Raw genomic sequence first — 22,243 nt, forward strand, 5'->3', positions numbered from 1 at the left:
TTTCTCCTGCACTAGAATATATCCTTAGAGTCCCTGTGATGATTTATTAATTCCCTTCATTGTTTAATTGTGTCTGTATTTTAAAATATGTCACTATGGCCAAGATTCAGATTCTTACACCTAAGAATAGTGATGGGGATTTGTAGGCATGAACTTGTAAGCATTCATTCAAGAAATTGCTGTTAATGCAGTGCCTTATTATTTCCAAGCACTGATTCATTGTTTTAAAGATGTCTTTCAAGGTGGGAGCAGAAAGGAGTTAGAAGCATGATCCTTTTAGTTTTCCCTCCAGAAAAAGAAAATGGTGCAGCTAGTTAAAATCCTGTTTTGAAAAGACCTTAGAGAGTAGACCTAACTAATTGGTACAAAAGAGGGGGTTTTTTGAAGAAAAAAAAAAAAAAGAGGGAATCTCAAAACAAGTTAGTGGAGAGAGTGACTCATGCATTGACATAATTGTTTCGCAAATACATGCAAACAGTCGGGGGTGGGGGGAGTCTCAACCTTCCTGCTCTTTCCCCCTAGGATGATAAATTACAAAGAAACAAAGTCAAAAAGAGGAAGATTTTCATGGAGGTGGGGTAAAACATTGGTTCTTAGAGAGTCACTAGGATGCAACAAATGGGAATACCAGTTACCTTTATGATCAATGGTAGGGTGGACTGCACTGATTGAAGATGTATGTGGACTGCCAGGGAGAGTACAGCAAGAGGTCAGGATATGCTTTGCGGGAAGAATTGACTATATGAGGCTGGGACCCAAGGTTTGATCTTGGCGAGGAAAGAATGCCCTTGTTTTAACTGAATGGTAGTCTCATGATACAGTAACCTGCATTTCGCCATGAAAAGTATGGAAACATCAAGGCAGAGTGTAATAACTATCATGCCACATTCCCATCCTATTCATCCTAGAGGGAAGTACCCTTGAAGGTTACCCCACTGTGGTAGGACCCGAGATGCATATGGAAAAGAGGGAGAGGAAGAGTCCAGAGGATTAGCTCTAAGAAAGCAAGAGTGTACACAAAGTCATTCAGTGAATGGGTGCCTCAAGTGGAAAAGAAGAAGATGCTAGCCTAAAACACACAGGGGCACTACACATTGGTGAGTTTGTACAGGCCCATTATACTATTTGTAATTCAAGTTGGTCAAATTTCAAAGTAAAACATAATGACTTAAAAGCTACAGTCTTTCTAGCTGTTACTTGTGTCTCTTCAATCAGAATTTGCTTTTGGATGTCAACAGAATCACATCAGTAGTCATTTAACTCTTAGTATCGCCTGCTTATGCAAGGCTACCATGCACTTTTCCAATTTAAAAGCCCCTCTCTTTCTGGAAGTCTCCATGGTGATTTCTCACAAGCTCACGCATGATAAGCTCAATTACCATAAGCCGCCCAGATGGTTTCTATCTCTTTGCCACTGCCTTAGTGAGGCTCAAGCCCCTCTCTATCAGGAAGTCACTGGCAGAGAACCTCCCCACTTTCACTGTTCTGGAGCTCATCCTAGCTTTGGGCCTCTGTGCCAAAGACACCATCACATGCCCTGTGATGCAGTCTTTGGAGGTATCCAAGGTGGTCCTGCAGCCCTTCCAGTCCTTTAGAATTCTAAAACCATAGAGGCAAAGGCAGAGCACAGTGGTGACCTTCTCCTCTGCTCTCTTACCTTTGTCATATGGACACCAAAGCTTGGCCTAAATGTAGCACACACCTTGTAGAAACCACTTTGTATCATTTTGCAGCCAACTTTTCTCAGGGCACAGACCTGCAGCATGGGGCTGGGATAAGGGACCGATTCCAAAGTCTGCAAGAGCAAGCAGCCACTGCCGACCCTCACATAATCCTCTGCCTCCCCACTCAGCTGTGCACACCCACATAGATCTCAGCCCCAATGGTGGGTACCGCCAAGCATGAGGCCAGGCCATCACTGACATCCCTTGTGTTCCCATTTTTACTTAATTACAGAAAAAATAAATTAACTCAGTCAAGGTCATTACTTGCTCTTTATAAAGCCACGTGCACTAATTGCATGTGATAGAAAGCCCACTCTATTCAAGGCACAGTACTGACAGGGATAAGAGGGGAGTCACAAAGGCAGGTAAAACAGAGTCCTCCCCCTCCAAAAGCTCACTGTCTCATAAGAGGAGGCAGAGATATATAAACCCACTATTCGTGCCGTCCAGAACTTTTATTATCACAAATAGATCATTAGACTTCCCAAGTGTTGAAATTGAGGCAGACACTCTTAGAAAGGTCTTTTTCTCAGTCCTTGTATCCCTCAGTTTCCTATATAAATTACTAAGACCTTAAATAGGAGAAATATAATACAGGCTATCCTGGAAGAGTTGAAGAATGGGCCCCTAAAAATGGTATGAAGTTTGCAATATTAAGGGCAAAAATAATAATGAAAACAGCTCTACAGATAAATGCTGGAAATAGACTAACAAAGTAACAAATACAGAACAGAAAAGAAAAAATATACCTGGATTTAGCCCAAAAGTGAATGAATAACCTTTGTAAGGGATGCTGTGATCAATGAAAAAAAAATGATGTAAGGATGTGTTTTCAAGAACACGGGAGGCAGAAGTGGGACCTCATCCAGGCACAGCCAGCTTGGGTTCCAGCCTTATTATGTCCAATTTTGGTTTCCTGTTTGAAGAGTTGTTGTATTTCAGGCTGATATTTAGACGATGGAAAATGGGCATTGGCATCTAGCCTAGAAAAGACGAGGCTAGGGGATAACTTAATACCTGCAGCCCTAATAGACATAAATGGGTTTCTATTTCAGCAACAGGAAGTCTAGCATGATAACAGAACAAATTGAGTGTGCAAGTGATTAAACACTGGGCCTTTGATCACAGGAGGTCACTTTTTGACGTACAGTGCTGTCGCTCTATTGCTTTTAGAGAACTGTTCACATCCAGCTTGTACTGAAACATTTGTATGCATATCTTACCTCCCTTTGAGGCTGTCCTTCTTATTTTTGGAACCCCATAGCATTCAGTTGAATGACTTGCCTGTAGTAAAATTCAAATGGTGCTAAGTGGAGAAAAAAAGGAACACGCTGGAATGAAATTATACAGCCACCATTATAAGGGCAATAAAGGAATCTAGCATCCAAGCACAAGTTACAGCCCTCAAGACAGCAGAGGCAGTGAACAGTTCCAAAAATGATGTCAGCACAGGCCACAGGAACGGGGGTGCAAGGCAGGCAGGGAGTCGTGCTGGATGATGAGAGTAGGGCAGTCAAGGCTTTCACAGCAGCGACACGTTCCTCCCATCCCCCCACCCCCGCCCTGCACCACAAACTCCTGGAGGAAGACACAGGCAGAAGTGCAAGGACACAGTGGGGAAGAAGACACATGGAAAGGAGCTACTGGGAGATAGAAAGTGGGGAAATGAGAGATATCTAAGTTCTATGAAGGGAAATGCTGAAAAGGAGAAGTATTTCATGAGATTTCTTAGAAGTGATTAAAAACATCATGGGACAGTGTGAAGCAACATAGTCTAAGTAATCTTAAGTGGCTATGTTCAGTGCCATTGTGACCAGACTATAAGGGGCCCATGGAAAGGAGGAAAGAGTGTCTGCTTGCAGATTTGTAGTTAACCCCTTTAATTTCATTCCTGGCCACCTCTTGGTGGGCAGCTGCCCAGGCAAGATTTTTTCCTGGTTTCAAGAGTGTTGACTCTGAATTTCTTTGTAAGAAAATTTAGCTCCAGAAGCTTTTCCAAATCTTCTCATTTAGCTTCTGTAATTATTGCTTCCCAAGTGTGTAGATTGAAGTAAGTTTCCATAGAAACTGAATAACTCTGTGTTCACACATTTGTGTGCATGTATGCGTACATGTGTGTATATACATATATGTGCATGTGTATGTCTTCGGTGCATTAAGGCAGTGCACATAGCACTTCCCACATACCTCTCTTATCCCTAGGGAAGTGCTCCAAAGTAAAGCTGTTCTTAAACAACTATTGCAGGCTGTAAAGTCTGGAACAGATCATAGGGTCCAGTCTCCTACCTCCATGAAGTACTTGTTTTTAAAATCATATTTTATTAATAAAGGACCACCCTGTGGTGGGAGCTGTTCCTTTCTATCATACTGACCCCTAAAAAACCTTCCCAGCCCAGAGTCTCTTTGAAGAAAAATTAAACAGTGAAGTATCCAGAAACAAAGGGTGCTATAGTAATCCTGAGTGGGCCAGCTTTTCATTTTTCCTAGTCAGAGTCATGAAGCCTCATCCTATGTGTGACTCCTACTGTCTTGCCAAAGGATGACTGGCCCAGTTGTTCATGGTGCCAATGAAGGGTCATTGGTCCCATTCCCAGAGATGCCAGTTCTCCATGCTAGACTCCGAGTACCCCAGTCTGCACCACACCATGAAAATGTCTGCACAGAACACTGTTCACAGAAAATCTTTCAATTGCTCTTCCTTAGTCCTCTGGCTCTTGGAGAACCACACTTGGAAGCTGTTTCCCACTTCAGCTCAGCCCTGAGCTCCTGACTCCTTTATAATCTCCCTGCCTCTCCCTGTCTCACATTACCCTAAGTGTTCTTCCTGCTCCCTGCTGATGTGTGACCCAGGTTCAAGTCTCACCTTGCTCTTCACTAGTCCCATGTGAGGACCTTACTATATGGCACAAGCTATAATTCTCGTGAGTTTCCCTGTCACACACTCAAGGCAGACAGCATGAATAACAAGGGTGTGCATGGATTCCCCTTCTCCCCAGTCTTTACAAATGGGAAGTAGCTTGGTGGATATCTCAGCACAAGAAGAGAAGGTTACTGCATTCCTGCTCTCCTCCACAGAGGGAAAGGTGTGTGTGTAGGGGTGGGAGAGACAGAGACAGAGAGACTGAGACTGACTTGTGGCCTGAAAGAACCAGAGGATTTTTTTTCTGGCTATTCCATTTTATGAATATTCCAAAATTATACTTGCCACCTCAGAATTGGAATGACAGCAGGGATTGGGAAGGAGCAAATCAGGATGTAACATTTATTACCAAGGTCAAAGGAGTACTACAGTTTTCCATCACTGCTGTAACAACCACAGATTGGGTGGCTTAAAACAACACCAACATATTATCTACAGGTCCACAGAAGTCCGGCACAGGTCTCACTGGGCTAGAATGGAGGTGTTGGCAGGACCGCATTCCTTTCTGGAGGCTCCAGGGGAGAATCCATTTCCTGGCCTTTCCCAACAGGATGAGCTGCCACATTCCTGGGCGCTTGGCCCCTCCTCCCTCTCCAGCACCAGCAATGCTGCATTCCTCTGCTGTGTCCTCCATCCCTTTCTGAGTCACAGGCAGAAAGTGTTCTCTGATTTTCAAGACCCATGTGATTAAATGGAGCACACCTTGGTAATCCAGGATAATCCCTCATTTCAATGCCTTCAATTTAATCGCATCTGCAGACTCCTTAGGGCTTAGTCCAGGTAAAGTTACATATTCTCCGGTTCTAGAGATTAGGACCTGGACATATTTGGAGGGAAAATTCTGCCTACATCAGCAAATCACTGAATTTTATCAGCAATTGAAGGGACAAAATGAAGTAAACAAAAATCTGGTAGAAAAGGGAGCAGCAAGATGCCTCAATACATGTTTGTATCCACTTCTGGAACAGAAGACTCATTACAAGTATTTAAGTCCCCTTGGGTGAGAGCAAACACCTCTGTGAGTATCTTATGCACTTCAGTCATATATGTTCAGTGGTAATGTATGTAATAAGAAGGACACTTCAATGTTTAGATACATCATGATACATGGAGATAAATTTGAAGTTCACTGAATTATATTTACAAACTATGACTTTGATAACAGAACAGTATTTAAACAAGAAATGATAAGAGCAGTTAAGCTAGCTGAATTAAACTTCAAATTGAGCGTGACGGGTTGCTGTAGCCCAGCTCTGTGACATCGGACGAGTTGTTTAAATGCTCTGTGCATTCTACCCTTGCCTGTGTGTGACATGAAGCCGTCAAGCTCAAAGATCTCTTTCATTCTGTGTGCAGGGCTCTCCATGTACGCGGTCCATTGCTTCTGCTCTTTACCAAAAGAATAATCCATGCCTCCATTGGGGAGATCTAAACTGTTCTACTCATTTGACAGAATGCCAGTCCTGTACGCAGCTTGGTACCCCAGCATCAACGTTTTCATTGTTGTCAGAGATGAGGAAATGTATTCATAACTGTAGCCAAGCCGGGTGTCATCTGCAGATAGGATCAGCACCACCCCCTCCCGAGGGGCTGGAATCTGGGTGTTCTCCAACCACTGCTGACCAGCCTCTCTTGCCCAACCTGGCTGAGGAGGTCATCATGTGGGTGTTGTGGGTAGAGCTGGGCTGGAGGTTCCAACGTGTTCCCAGGTGGGCAGTCCCCTCATTTCTCAGCAGGGTGCAAGTACCCTACACCCTGCATGGTCCAGCCCATAGCTGAGCAGGGCTCTCTCTATCTTTTGCATTTGGTTTGCATTTTTATGTCTTGCTTCTTTCTCTGGATAAAAGGGATGAGAGGAGTTTCTCAGATTTGATTTCTCAGTAGGAGCTGTTTGTTTTGGAAGCCACCTACCCCAATGCTAATTGAGAACAGAGCTCAGAACAAGGGTCTGAGAACTGCACCCGCGTGAACTTTTCAGGAGGCTGATTTCTGTTGATCTTGTCATAACTGTGTTGTGTATGCATGTCATAATCCCACGATTGACTCTTTGCCAAAAGCCTGAGCGCAGGCATCAGGATCTTTTTCTCCGACTGCTTACCTACCTTGGAATGCTCAGTTATTTCATACTGCTAAGCATATAAAGTTTTCATCAGAAAACCTGCTGGGGATTCTGGCCCCTATAGCCCACCAGTAAGAATCTGTGCCTTTCAAATCCAAATGTGACGAGCTTCTATTAGAGAGATTACAGTACAAAATAACAATCAGCTCTCTGATGATCTTATGTGGAGGGAGAGGGTGGGGAGGAGTAGATTTAGCTGAGGACAAGCCCAGACTTTCGTCACAGGGACAGACCACAGTGTTAACACAAAAGGAGAGCCCGGAGCATCCCGCACAGGCGCTCAGCCGCGCAGCATGGCCTGTGCGCTGGTCGGGCCCACGCCCTGACCCCAGTCTTCCCCCCGCCCCCCTCCGCACCTCATCCAGCCCTGCCCAGCCGCGGACATGCTCGGAACCGGATCCCAAGGAAGACGAAGCCTGGCCGCGCTCTCCCAGTGAGTCTGCACCTCCCTCTTACATTCTTCTTTTCTTTCTTTCTCCTTTTTTTTCTCTCCCAACAAAAGTATTGTCTTAAAGAAATTGTGGGAGTTGGAGGGGAGCAGAAACAGGAGGAAAGGTACGTGAATTCCAGACCCCTGAAACTCATTGGTCTCAACTGCTTGCTGATCCTGAGTCGCTGGTGCTCCTTGTTTCTGTTTTTATGGTGCCTTCTTAGGAGGGATTTCTACCTAGGAGTGAGTTTCTCTCTTCCAAATACTGATCCACAACGCACTTTGTTGCTAAAAATCTGCTGTTAATTTAGACCTGAGCTCTGCCCCCCAGGAATCAGTTTGCAGGACTGAGATTTCAGTGACCCACACGTTGCCCAATCCCGAAAGTAAACAGCCAGAGCCCTCGGTACACTGACCATCTGACCCGGACTGAGCAGGACCCAGGGCATATGCTATTGATCAGAGAATTGTTCAGAGAACAGGCTCCCAGGCTTTAGGGTCCTGAAATCCGGGAATGTGAAGCAAGGGATGCCTCTAGGAGGCTGTGCAGCAACGCTGCGTTCTCCAGACAGGAAAGGGGGGGCAGAATGTGACTCGACTTACCCCAAGCTAGTCAGCCAGTGGTGAGGAAGCCGTGTCTCTGAGATCCTGGGCCAGGGCCGTCTTTACACTGGTGTTTATGAGGTTTGAAAAACATACTGTGTCTTGGGAAAAGGTACCGTGCAAAAAGTAAGAACACCAAATGGCCTTTCAGCAAGTGCTTTCCATTCTTGAGAATTCTGGCCTGGAGTCAGAGTGACAATTGTTGTTCCAGTCGTTCTGGCATTTATGCAACAGTTAATCAAATAAACAGAACAACTCAATGGAGTCCTAAACATGAGATCCATTACATTAGCAGGTTTCTTGGATAACGGTGTCTGTGTGATGGCTCAAGTGAGAGAGCTCGAGGGCACTTGAGAGGCTGTCTATACAGTCCAGTATTTATCAGGCTTTGTAAAAAATCAAATTTAATCTTACAAAGAATCTTATATCTAGATGTTCTGCTTAAATAGGTCTTGGATCCAGAGCACCAGACTCCCAACATCCCGTCCAGCCACAGCCCACTGCATACCTTTATCCCCATACCCCCTCTCCCCAGGCCCTTCCTCCCACCAAAACCTCCTTGGAATCCCAGATCTCCATAGAATGGTTCGGGAGCCATTGATCTTGTTGATTGCCTTCATTTCAGATGAGGGAACTGAGGCACATGGGAAGCAAGGGGCTCACCCAGGCCTTGCAGCTGGTCCGCAGTACAGCTTGCAGTGCTAGGGTGAAGCGTATTTCTCTCTCCATGCTCCCCTTCACCCCCTTCAACACCTGGTCCTGGCCCTTTTTTCCACTCCATCATGCCTGCGGTTCTATCCATTTAGTTTTTCCATGTTTATCTTACTATTCTCCACTCATTCTATCCCTTCCTGAATTTCAGCACTCTCTGCCATCCGCCTGGATGATTGTAATTTCCTCCCATCTGGTCCTGGCCCCAGTCTCTGTCCCCTTTAGGATCCAATTCGCACCACCACCATTGTTACCTCCTTTGAGGATAGAGCTTGCTTTCCTTAAGACGACATGCAAAGTTCGCCAGAGTCTGCCTTCAGTATTTCTTCCAACGCTGACCTTCCCCTGCTCCAGCTAAACCAATCACTCGCTGCTGCTCCTCAAACCCATCCTATGCAAGCCACTCCACCTCTCGGCTCCCTCTGTTCCCTACACAGAGAATATATACCTTTGCTTTTCTTGTCTGCTTCTGACTCCCCAACCAAATACTACCTTCCTCCCTGAATTTTCCTCCATCCATTCCTCTTTTCTCCTTACTCTTACAACCTTTGCTCATCCTTCTACTGTTAGCCTTGTACTAACATCGTGGAGAACATGTCTGTCTCCCCCCCACACCCCCCCGCCAGTAGATGGTAGATGGTAATTCACTTGAGGACAGAGCTATTTTGAATCTTTGAGTCTTCAGCACCCAGAATGGTGCTGATAGTCAAAAAGTAGTCTTTACCTTTCTTATTATTGAAGAAATCAAACTCATTTCATTTCAGTTCACATTTTTATTTCAGTCACTTGAACATGCAAAGCCTCTGCTTTGCACGAAATAGTAAACTAAACTCTAAAGCAGGTGCCCAACCAAATGAACTCTAAATTCCTTTGCATTTCCATCAGATAATTTATCTCGATTTCATCACCTACAGAGCAAGATTGGCAGTAATTTTTTTATGAGGCACATTAAAATTCCTGAATGCCAAGACTTACACAAGGGCCATGTTATTTTCAGGAACAGGTGTGAATGGCTGTCCAGTTCTTTAAATTTCAAGGTGTGTTTAATTTGTTCCTAGTAAGATCACTGAGAGATTCTATCCCTTGCTTATTTTCACTGCTACCTTTATCATTTTATCAAAGCCCTAACGAAATTTACTAGAGTGAAGATTTTGGATTTCCTGTAAATATGTTTTAGTCCACTAAGAGTTACATTTCTTATAAAGAAGAGTGTTTTTATATATCCTTGTGGTGAAAGTTCAAAGTTTTGTTCTTGTGTCACATTTTCTAACAAATGTGGAAAGGCATATAAGTTTTTAAACCACAGAATCAAGGAAATAAGGAAAATTATTTAGTCCACCCCACTGTTTACTGAAGGAACTAAATTGAAAATATTGTAGGCTTAATTTTGTAGGATTCTACAGAAATGAGAGACAAAATACACAGAAAAATTTTTAGATTTGTAAAATATCTGAGAATATCTGGTTTATTCATTGCAATCTGAGAATGTAGAATTCCTCTTTTCCAGCATGCTAAATTTGTAAATAATAATAATGGAAACTATTTCTTCCCATAAATACTTCTCATTGCTGGGAGTTGTCACCATAAACATAATTTTTTTCATTTTTCAGGTGGCTTCCCATTTAAAAAAATTTTTTATTGGTCCATGTTTGTAGTACATTGTGATTACATTCATGGGGAGTTGGTACACATACATGACATTTCTCAATTCTTTTTTTTAATCCTCTCCCTTTCCTCCTTCCCCCTCCCTACATCTCTTAGATCCCTTCATATATATACACATGTATATATTTATATTTATATATATATGTATATAGTGTATGTATATATAGTGATACATGCATACTCATGCTTATAGCAGCACAATTAATAATAGCTAAATCTTGGAAGCAGCCAAAATGTCCATCAACAGATGAATGGATGAAGAAAATATGGTATTTTTACACAATGGAGTACTACTCTGTCATAAAGGATAAACTTGAGTCATTTGTAGGAAAATGGATGCACCTTGAGATCACAACATTAAGTGAAGTGAATATGACACATAAGCTTAAATATCACATAGTTGTTCTTACATGAGAACCCCAATATATAAATAAAGAATAGCAGTAAGAAATAGCAAGATAGATCATTGGCATATGAGAAGGGAACAGAAAGATGGAGGGAGAGAGAGGAAAGTGAGGAAAAGGAGATTCAAGAAGGGCAAAGAGCTTATGAAGTGCTGTGTACATGAGCCAAGTCCCTATAAGGAATGTCATCATCATGTACCACAATCATGTATGAAATGGTGTTTTAATGAAGCTATAAAACAGTGACACCTCAGAGTATTCCCAACTGGGTCCCATTATTATGTGATGTCTTCTGTCTTGTCATTGATGCTTTTTATCTCTTTTTAACCCTTGTTAATGCACCTACCCCTAATGTCCCACTCCATTCTGCTGTAGCCGAGGCTATCAGGAAACCCATCGGTTAGACCTGAGTATAAGTGAAAATCAATAGTCCGCTTAGAGGAGCCCTTTCTTTTTCATAGAGCAGAGGGCATTAAATTATGTGACCACTGGTTTTCATATGATACTGGCCTTTTTGTTCACTTTTGCGTTCCAAGATCGGTTTCAAATGGTTGAATTTTCTAAACTTAAAAGTGGAGGGTAAAAGAGCAAATATGCATGGATGAAAAGTAAGAAGGCAGAGAAATAGTTAATTGTGCTCTGCATGTATTAAGCAATTTTAAAAGGGGTTACTGAATTGGGGTGCTTATGGGGTGGTCATCCAGACCTTTATAGAGTTGCTTTTGACTTTCTGCATATGTCTTCCCTTTGATACAGGTCAGGTGTTTGGTGACCACAGTTAATGCTGTCTGCATGGGCTTCCTTCTTTTCTTCTCCTTACCTTTCCCCTATTGATCTTTGAAATGAGCCTTCCCTTATGCTGCTTCTCATGTCCTTCATAGCCCATCAAAACTGGCTTTACCGAGGGCTGGCAATGAGAAGAGAAACGGGCCTGGGGCGGAGCTCTGCTGTCCTCTAGAAGTTGATTTGCCCTTGGCACTCCTAACTGGACAGTGAGGACAGGTTTTCTCACAGAAATGCAGTTTCAGCTCTCTATGCTAATTTCCAACAGATCTTTGTTTAAAAAGGTGGCTGTGAGGGCCAGGGATTTAGCTCAGTGGTTCTACTGCCTGCCTTGCAAGTGCGAGGACCGGAGTTCAATCCCCGGGACCAAATAAATAAATAAATAAATAGATAAATAGATAGATAAAAAGGTGGCTGTGGACTGCTTAGCCTGAGATCACAACTTCCATGTGTAATGGTGTTTGAAGGTCCCAAACCAAATTTACAAAGCAAAGGAAAGTTTTGGAAAAGGCTCTTCCTAAATGTAGTGTTACCTGGATTCATTTCCAAGCCTAATTTAATTTTTAAAAGGAATCTTTAAAGAAAGTCTGTAAACCTCACTCATTTCCGTCTATTCTTTCAACGTATATTTATTTAGGGTTTCCTGTGCTAGTTAGTCCCAATGGACTGGGCACCTAGAACATTAAAAAAAGACAAAGAACAGATTCAACCTCAGGGTTATCTCATCTTCTAACCTCTCAGCCACTGTATAAGTCTTTTTTCACCTTTGTCCTTCTACCTACCATTGGACATGCACACACAGGCCAGGTCGGTTCAGGTCTGTGACTTAAGCAGCATAGCTCCGTGATTAACATCATCCACATCACTGTTCTCAACTTTCTTTTCAATACATTTTACTTACCTATTATTTATAGACACATATGTAAATATATGATATGTACACATATATATCAATCAACAGAGTTCATCCTTGCTAGATATGCATGATTTCCTCTGATGGCTTTTATACCATTCTATTTCGTTTTTGCATGCTGGTCATGACTCCCTAAATGGATTTCATAAACTGCAAACAAGTCACAAACTGAAGTATGGAAACCACTGAACCTATCACATGACCTTATTCTTCTGGTCTGCATCCTCAGGGCAGCTTAGGAAGCTCTGCTGGCCTATGGCCACCCAGCCTATTGGGTAGAGGGTCAGCCTGGAACTTTAATAAAGGTTTTGTTTTTCATTTTTTTATGGGAGCCAGAGGCTCTAGATTCTGGTCAAGTTCCTTCTGTAATCAGTGCTGTGATCCCCAGAAAGTCACTTCAATTTGCCACAACAGAGCTATAAAGCAGAGATGTGAACTGCCTATTCCACCTGAAGGGTGAACACAGACAGCCAGGATAATGACATATATTAAAGTGTACAGAAAAATATTAAGTATAAAACAAATGCACATTATTGCTAAATAGCCTTCTTTTTCCCAATTAAAATTTAATATCAGAGGAACATCTTGGGGAGACCATATGTTCTTAATAGAGCTGGGCAAGGATCCTTAACCAGACTTCAATATGATGCAACTTCATGAGTGAAAATCTCAGAGTGACATTTGTTTGTGGTGTTGTAACTAGGTTTATATTTAAGAGTCTCAGGCGGTCATCCACACCCCTCTCTCTGCCCTGAAATACATTTTTGGTTTTAAAAACAAAAAAGCAACTAAGTGGTCAATGGGTTTAAGTCTAGAATCAATTTATGAAGAAGCATGCTTTGCCTCATCTTATCTACTAGACCCCACCAGATTTATAAACACTAATTTCCACTTTTTATTAAAAGCAACTGTTAAACAAATCTAACTGGTAAAGGAGATAATTTTATTAAGAAAGGTTTAAAACAATAAATTTCTAGATAAAATGTAGTACTTTCCCCATTGTTTTTTTTTTAGTTTCTCCTCACACAGATATTGATTAGAATCTGTTGATGAAAATGAATTTCTTTCAAGTCCTGCTGATTTCCTATTTATTGCCTAACACACACACACACACACACACACGTGCGCACCTGCGCACGCCAAAACATTTGCCCTACCAGACAGCTCTGTGAGCTGTCTTAGCTTCCTGTGTGTTCTTTCCACCTGTCCATGACTGCTTGCTAGTTATGTTAGTCAGCTTTCTGTTACTGTGACAAAAGGCCTGAGGTAATCAGCTTAAAGGGAGGAAAGGTTTATTTTGGCTCATAGAGTTAGAGTTTTCAGTCTATTGTTGCTTTGGGTACATCATGGTTGGAGGGCTTGGTAAAGGAGCCCAGTTCACCTCTTGGCAGCCAGAAATCAAAGAGGGTGACAGGAAGAGGCCAGAGTCCCTCCCAGTAGCCCCTCGGGGAGCATCTTCTTGATATCTTAGTCACTTTCTTCATCACCAAGACACAATATCTGACACCCACAACTTAAGGAAGGAAAGGTTTGTTTTGGCTCAAGTTGGTAGAGATTTCAGTCCATAATCTGCTGGCTCTAAGGCAGGGCAGCATGGCACAGGGGCTTGGTATGGGAGAAGCAACTCATGGCATGGTGGCATGAAAGCAGAAAAAGTTAAAGGAGGAGCTAGAAGGGTGATAAACCCTTCTGAACCACCCTCATCCAACTACCTCTTCCACCTAGACCCCCTCCACACACACAGCAAGTCATCTGTAAGCCCTGTCATCCAATCACCTCTCAGAAGTCCTGCTCTGGTCACCTGAGGCTTCAGGAGCCATCTGGCTGTAAAGCTTAGCATCTGATGGCATAACTTCCTCCCTGATGATGTAACTTCCTCCCCATAGGCTCTGCCTCCCAGAGCTTCCACCATCTTCCAACAGTGCCACAGGCACTGTGAGTGGATGTTCCAGATCCAGACCGCAGCACAGACCCTTACCAGGAACTTCTCGTACCTTTTCTAGAGCCCAGTCACCAATTCACTCTGCCTTTCACTTGGTATGAAATATAGAGGAAATAAAATAAGGAGTCTACTCACTCCAAAGAAAATAAACTTGGGCCGGGGATTTAGCTCAGTGGTTCCAGCACCTGCCACGCAAGCGCAAGGTCCCAAGTTCGATCCCTGGTACCAAAAAAAAAAAGAAAAGAAACTTGCCAGTTTGTGCTCTTTAAAAAGTGAAACATCGTTTACACAGTTCAGCAGTATCCTACAAAGGCCACAGCTCAAACATATTCCTTATATTTCCAGAGAAAAACACCTAAAAGGCATAAAATTCAAGCAGTTTTTAAACCTAGCTTTTAGCTTATTTCTTGACCTTTGTAGCTTGTGTAGTTTCCATAGCTATTTAATAAATGTGAGCGATATACCTAAAAATTGAATTGAAAAAGAATGTTCACACAGTCTTTTAGTGAGTAAGTTGAGGCAAAGGGGCCTGCAGAGCCTGGGTTGTTAAAGTGGAGGGTGGCCCTCAGGAGAACCCGCTGTGGGCTCTGCTGTGGGTTCTGCTGTGAGGCTGGGTGGAGTCTCAGCACTGCAGTAGCACAGGCCTGGCTACTGCACTACATGCACTACATGGCCATGTTCTTGACAGAAGAGAGACTGACTCACACATCTGTGTTAAGTTACACTCATTACTGAGTGTGTGACCTTAAGCAGGTTGCTTCATTTCACCATGTCTTACTTTCTCCATTGTCAAACACAGATACTGTCTGCCTTGCAGGGTTAGTGAAGGTTAAAAGAACTAGTGTATAACCCACAGTGGCTGCTTAATCAGGGAGGTGTTCCTCCCTCCCACTTTGGCTTTCCTCTTCCCAAAGACCCTAGAAGAGAAATGGCATGGCATCCCACGCCTGTAGAGTGGCTGAAGCTTGGACAAGAGGCAAGAGGATCCAGTTTGTGACTGATGTGCATTCATTGAGACACCCTTCTACTTTTGAGATAAAGAGGGCTTTTCAGCTTGGATTATGGTTTCATTTACTGCTTAAAATGAGAGTCTACGCTGCTATATTTTGGCCAACTCTAATATTAAAGGAAACTTACTAAAAACTGACTTTTGGGGCAAAATATAGAATTACTACTTTTTTGAGGTGACCTAAAACAAGTGTATTGGGAAGGAGATGCAGGAATTTGTTTGCCAGCAAATATCACCAGTCTTTAAGTGTTCTTGACAGGTGAGGAGAGTCTGAACTCAGAATATTGACTTCAAAATCCAGAAAAGCTTGAGTTCACATCCCAGTGCCAACATATTATTAACAGCATGCCCCTGAGCAAGTTCCTTAATCACTCTGAGTTTCTCAGTTTATTCATCTGCAACAAGAGGAAAATATATGTAAAGTGGTTAGCACCATACCTGGTGTTTAGTAACTGCTCCAAAAGGGAGGAGGGAGGTGATTAACAATGATAGTATTATTGGCATGCGCTGGATGCATCCGAGATGAATCTGAGGGAGCTGCTAGATAATCACAAAAGCATGTGTGACCGTGAGCAGTTGAGGGCTCCCCAGAATGGAAGTAACAAAGTACTGTCAACTGATTGACTTGGGACAACAGAAAGTTATTGTCTCACGATTCTGGAGGCTGAAAGTCTGAACTCAAGGTGTCAGCAGGGCATGCTCCCTCAGACCCTTAGAGGAAGAATCTTTCCTTGCCTCTCCCAGCTTCTGGGGGCCTCCTGTGTCTCATGGCTTGTGGCAGTGTGACTTCAGTGCTTCCATAATTTCATATGCTATTGTTCTGTGTCTCTTCCCTCTGTGCACATCTGTGTTTGTATGCAAAAGCCACCAGTCTTACTGGATTGGGTCCCCCCATATTCAGTAACTTTGATTTCATCTTACCTTGATTCTCTGCAGAGATCCTGTTCCTGAATAAGGTCACATGCTGAGGTATTGGGGGTTAGGACTTTAGCATATTTTGTAGGGGATAAAGTTGGGGATCAAAACCCATAAATGTGTATATAGACTTCTTAGAATTAACTTAAGTGCAACAAATATGGCCATTGCTTCCCATATTTTAAAGCGTGCTGAGATCTCCACAAATTGGTTGAACCTCTTTCGTCCTGAAGAGGCCCACTGTGAAAATTTGCATTCTGATTTTGGTTGACTTTCTGAGAAGGGATTACTCCCTGATCACAAAAGGGCACAGACAAACTTTTCTTTTTAACCTCTCCAAGTAAAAGGCACTTGGGAGGTGTGTACCATCTCTTTACCCCAAAGGAAACAGCTTTGTAGCCAGAGATTGAACTATCCTAGGTTTATATGCATTTGTGCCATAAGAAATAATTTTCACTTCTCCTCCCTGTCCTGTTTAAATGCCCAACTTTGCTCAGACATTCAGTTTGGTCCAGGGTCCAGGGAAGTATTATGAATCTGTCTATCATAGCTCTCAAGGTTGATGAGCTGGGAGGGAAATCATGTACATCATTCCCTACCTTCAGGGAATGGAGTAGCTTGGTGACCTAGCTGACCTCGAGGACCTATGCAGGCTCAAGGTTTATGAATCTACCTCAGAGCTGAAGATAAATTAACAAAGATCCTCAGATACCACAGGACAAAAGGAATACAGCAAAAGTAAAACTGAGCATAGGAGAAGATAAATTTACAAGTTACAACAGAAGACATCTTAAGAAATAAGATAGGCTGCTGGTTCAATGTAATGAACCACTCACCTAAACAAACAGCTTCAGAAGGTGCTAGAAATCATTAGGAAATGTTCATTAACAAAGTAGAACTATTCAGTCCTGAAACTGTGTTAAGTTCCTAGGACTACCTTAACAAAGTACCACACATTGCGTGCCTTAAAATAACGGCCGGGTCCTTCAATAGGTTAAGTGGATAAATGTCCTTCAGTGGATGAACAGTAAGTAAACTGTGATAACATCCACACACTGGAATATTTTTCAGCACTGAAAAAAAAGTGTGCTGTCAAGTCATGAAAAGGAGACATTAATACACACTAAGCAAAAGAAGCCAATCTGAAAAGGCTACATGTTGTATGATTCCAACTATGTGATGTTCTGGAAAAGGCAAAACTATGGAGACAGTGAAAAGATCAATGATTGCCAAAGAATTGGGAGTGGGAGAAAGAGAGGGAGAAATGAATAGGCAGAGCACAGAAAGATTTTAGGACAGTAAAAGTACTGTGTGTGGTGCTATAATTATAGATACGCGTTGTTATAGAATTGTGCAAATTCAGAAGATACAACTGCCTAGCATGAACCCCGATGTAAGCTGTGGAGTCCAGGTGATCACAGTGTGTCCAGGAATGTGCATCCACTGCTGTGACAGGGATATCCACACAGAGAGGCATGAGCTTGTAGGGATGGGGGTACATGAGAAATCTCTGGATCTTCTCAGTGTCGCTTGGAACCTACAAATCCTTCACAAAAGTTAAATCTTTAAACAAATAACAGGCTGGGTTGGTTCCCCCTGAGGGCTGTGAGGAAGGTGTCCCATGCTTCTCCTTGGGCACTGGTGATTTACAGGCATTGTCCAGAGTTGTTCCCTGGCTTATAGATGCCTCTCTCCACCAGTGCTGTCCTGTTGGTCCTTCGCAAAGCTTACCTTCTCCACATCTGTCCGCATCTCTGTTCAAATGTCCCCATTTGATGAGGACATCAGTCTTCAGAGATTAGCACCCAGGCTGATGACTTCATTTTAGGGCCCTGTTTCCAAATAAGATCACATTCTGAAGTAGCAGGGTCTGGTCATCAACATGTTGGGTTTTTTTGGAGGACGCAAGGGATGACAAGCACTGAAAGATTTTAAACCTTTAAGTGATATTTTGTTTAATTCATAAGCAATTAGGGGGGTAATGATTGAGTACATTTGAAATGGCAGCTACCTGAAGAGCCAACAGGGACAGCCATGTCCTTTCCTGACAGGCCACTGTGTAAAAACCATTCCAGGGGGAATCACAACCAACTGCCTTGAGCTCTGATCCATCAATGCTGTGTGAGGTCTGGGTGCTAAGCTGGTCCCAAAGAAGAACAGATGAGGGGCTTATCCTCTCCCTTGGAGACACATGCCTTGTCTGGCATGGGAAGATAAGGCTCTCTGACAGTAAATGTCCATCCACATGTTAATGAGAAGTGACATGGATTAAGAACGAGATGACAGAAAACAAGAGAAGAAAGGCATTCCATCTACTGGACATTTTTTAGCCCTCACTCCCTTCATCCACCATCTACCTTCAAAAAAGAAAGAAGGAAATCAACAGAGGGGGAATAAACAGGACATAAGAAATTTCCCCCCTACACTTATTCTGCATTTTGCAGCCTTTTTATGGTTGCAACATAATCAGCGAAAAGGAGTTTGAGATACTTGAATTAGAAAAATCTAAAATAAGGCCGGAGATTTAGCTCAGTGGTCTCTAGCTCAATCCCTGGTACCAAAAAAAAAAAAAAAGAAGAAGAAGAAAAAGAAGAAAAATCTTCCAGGCCAATTCCCCGCTTCTTGTTTGGAAGCAATGGCATACCCTGAAAGATGCAGAAACACAGAACCTATTTCCCAGAAAACACTGATGATAAAGTTGATCATCATAATAATAACATCATAAAAATGGTTAACACTCATATAGGACTTACTGTATGCCAAGCACTATTTTAAGTACTTCACAAATATTAGTTCACTTAATCCTTAACCACACTTTGAAGTGCTATTATCTCATTTTACAGATGAGAAAAATGAGGCCAGAGAGGTAAACTCACTGCCCATCTTCCTGCCTAGCAGTGTGTAATGACCGGCCCCTGGTGGCTCTCCTGCTGAACACGACTGTGTATTTTCCCCTGTGGGTGTTTTCAAAGCTCTCACCTCTGGACTTTGAGTGGGTGAGTCTGGAAGTGATCGTATTATTACATCAGATCCTGTCTGATGAGTAAGCTTTCCAGGAGGAGCAGGGCTCGAGGGGATAGAAAAAAGGGATCCAGAAAGTATTTAGCTTCTATGACCCTTCACCTTTTCTGCCTCCTGGCCCCTAGAAAGAGGTCATGAGTTTACCTCTTTCCCCAACAGCAGACCTGGATTCAAAGACCTGAAACTAGCAACTCCTCCAAGTGCATTGTTATCAATATCATATGACTTTGGTATTCCAATTAAAAGAAAATAAATTCTATCATTTTGAACTTTTCCATAGCTTACTTTCTAAATCATACCCTACCAAAGGCAGAAAACAAATACCTGGAAAGAAATGAATGAGCTGCATTATATATAGCTTTCTTTCTTATAAAGAAAGAAAAATGAATTACACCCCTAGGTTCAAGTGTATGTACTAGATCTTAGAGCCAAGACCACTTCCCAGACTTTGGAACTAGTCAGGTGATAGCTAAAATGCTACATACATAATCTTGGGGAAAATGGACTTTTCTGGGCTTGGTTTATTCATCTAGACTGTAAATAAGGACAATCGTGTCTGTTCAGTGTGATTGTAAGGACAGGGTGAGATGCACCTCCTAGGACCCAATAAGTGCTGCACAGCTGGTGTCACCATTAAATAAGTTTCTCTGTCCTTTAAACCATGTGTTTGATTCACTCATTCAAAGTCAAAGTTGGACAGTCTTGGATATTCTTCTTTGTTAAAAAATCATCAGAGTTACTGTTTATTTTTTCATAGACGACGGCTGTTGTATTTGGCTTTTTAGCCTTAAAAATGGCAAACGTACAACTGCAACAAGAACCAAAATTTAGCAGTTAGGGACCAGGGATTTAGCTCAGTAGTGCCGCCTGCCTCGCAAGCTCAAGGTCCTGAGTTCAATCCCCGATACCAAAAAAAGAAAAAAAAAAAATGGGCAGTCAGTTATTCATCAGTACTCTTCTTTCCCAGAAAAAAAAGTGGCTACTCTATAAGTCAGGTGAGACAGGAATAGGCTGATGGGGGCTGGCATTTTCAATGTCTAGTTTTCAAGGAGGATGGTTTTCCGGGAAATAGGGTAGCAGCAGCCCAAGCTCAGCAGGATGAGGTGATACCTGGAGTCTCCTACAGTCTCCCAAAGGCCTGGGTACCCTTTGTTAGAGGTCTCTAAAGGGGACTTGAGGGGAACTTGAGGATTTGGATGCTTTCTGGTATGCTTCAGGGCTCCTTAGTTGAGCCAAGAACAAACTTTGACATCTTGGAGACAGAAGAAAGCCTGAAATCACAGTGATGTCCTGGCTCTGAGTACAGCTCAACCAGCCTCTCTGAGCCTGTTTCCTCCACTGTGAAACAGAAATGGAAATGGTGCCCTTCTCACCCATAGTGTGAAGACCAAGTTAGATCCCGCACATGATGAAAGTGCTTTTGTTAAAAGGTTGCAATCTGTGCGTCTGAATTCATGAGCTGGCTCCCCAAACAGGTTTAGCCACCAAAAATGTTGGGATTAACAGGACGGCCCAGCTGACAGGGGTTGTAACAGGGAGATGTCTCACTTTGACTTGGAGGCTCTTCCCATTATACCAATAATGTGTAGGAAAAAAGTCTGGCTTGAGTGGGAGTCCATCGTGAGATGAGGAAGAAAGTGTAAGCCAGGACTGGGGTCGGGAGCGTAGAGAAGGTAACCCTGTACACAAGTGGGAAGCAGAAGGCCAGAAGGCCAGACAGGGCTTTCATTTTGCTCCAGGTTAAAAAAAGAAAGAAAATGAATGTACACTCCCAAGTGCAGGTCTATGTCCTAGATCTCAGAACCAAGACCACTGCAGAACACCTAGGCCCAGCCCTTCTTGAAGGTTAAGACTAGATATTCACAGATTATATATTCAACTCCCTGGAAGCATTCAAGTTACTTTTCCTTAACTGCATTTCTAAGTTTCAAAAACACCCTTTCTAAAGATGCACTTTTATAAAAAAAAAAAAAAAATTAGGATTGTGGGGGTTTTTGGGTTTTGCCTTAAACAATTTTTTGTTGTTGTTTTGTTTTCCAAAATCATAGTTGTAGCCTACCTGAAATGGATTCTCCTCCATACAGGGAGGACTTAATTTTTCCAGCCACCACCACCACCACTACCCCCGCCCCCAGCCACATGCCTGTTCCCTTTCTTCCCTTTGATGAACTGCACACATCGTGGAAGCTGCTCCAGGCCCTCAGACAGGAGTAGCCCAGCCGCTGCCAGTGTCCTAATAAGGGAATAACGTGCTCCCTCCCGTGGGTGAGGCAGGGGGAGTCAGGCAGATGACATTTTTGCTGATTGAGGAGGATAAGGCATGGTTTGGCAGGTACTTCGCTGGTTTGGCTAATTTCTGACCTGGCTTTTTCTCTTTTCACAGTTCAAATTCTATAAAACAGATTGTAAAAAAAAAAATTTTTTTTTCACTGCTCTTTAGCTGAGCTTTGGGAATATCATCCTGCCACAGTTTGTTCATGATTGGAAAAGACACGAATTGCGGTTAGATGATGTTTTCAGCACTCAAGGGGTTAAAGCTACAGATTAAATTCTCTCTGTCACTAGGTAATGAAAGTGGCATCAGACTCAGTCAAATTTGGTCATGAAGAGAACAAGGAACAGACTTCTCAGTATATTTAAGCAATGCTTAGTAAGTTTTAGGAATTTATTTGCACAATGACATTAACACCTTTTTTTAAAAGGAAAAGACACCAAATGCCTGGCATTGGGATCATAAGAGCAAATTAGCCATCTGCTCCCCTCCTCTGATCATCAGTGCTTGCCTGTGACTTCTCTCTCAGTTGTTTTCTGAATGACTGCACTTCCTTTTACCACAACTGCATTTGGCCCTGACTGTTCTAAGTCGCTCCTTATGAATCAGCGTTCTCAACCTGGCTGCAGACTGGACATGTGTGGGGAGCAGCCTGGCTCTTATTCCCAGTAGTTCGGATTTAATTGGTCTGGGGCACAGCACGGGCATCGCCGGGATGTTTAAAACCTCCCCAAAGTAATTCTAATGCACAGCCAAGATTAATAACCTTGAGATCCGCAACTCTGAATGCATCCTCTATTGTATCATCTGCC

The 22,243-nt window shown here is 42.8% G+C and overlaps 1 protein-coding gene across 15 annotated transcripts in view; it reads left to right on the forward strand.

Moving 5' to 3' along the window:
• Positions 1–22,243, forward strand: part of Cald1 (caldesmon 1) — a 189,516-nt gene that overhangs the window by 111,363 nt on the left and 55,910 nt on the right. For 5 of the 15 annotated variants that reach the window (XM_087206277.1, XM_087206278.1, XM_087206279.1 and 2 more), the window contains exon 1: positions 7,132–7,196. The exons of 7 other annotated variants lie outside the window; for them this stretch is intronic. In XM_087206277.1, the coding sequence (XP_087062403.1) occupies positions 7,147–7,196 (50 nt within the window). In that variant the 5' untranslated portion in view covers positions 7,132–7,146. Of the gene's footprint in view, positions 1–6,956; positions 7,197–22,243 lie in introns of those variants that run through there. 3 more of the 15 variants (XM_087206284.1, XM_087206280.1, XM_013074507.3) reach the window with 3 other exon arrangements.

Source organism: Heterocephalus glaber, unplaced genomic scaffold, assembly GCF_053883595.1.
Source record: "Heterocephalus glaber isolate CG9 unplaced genomic scaffold, H.glaber_assembly_v1.0 deba00000621, whole genome shotgun sequence".
In the NCBI taxonomy this organism is placed as follows: Eukaryota; Metazoa; Chordata; class Mammalia; order Rodentia; family Bathyergidae; genus Heterocephalus; species Heterocephalus glaber.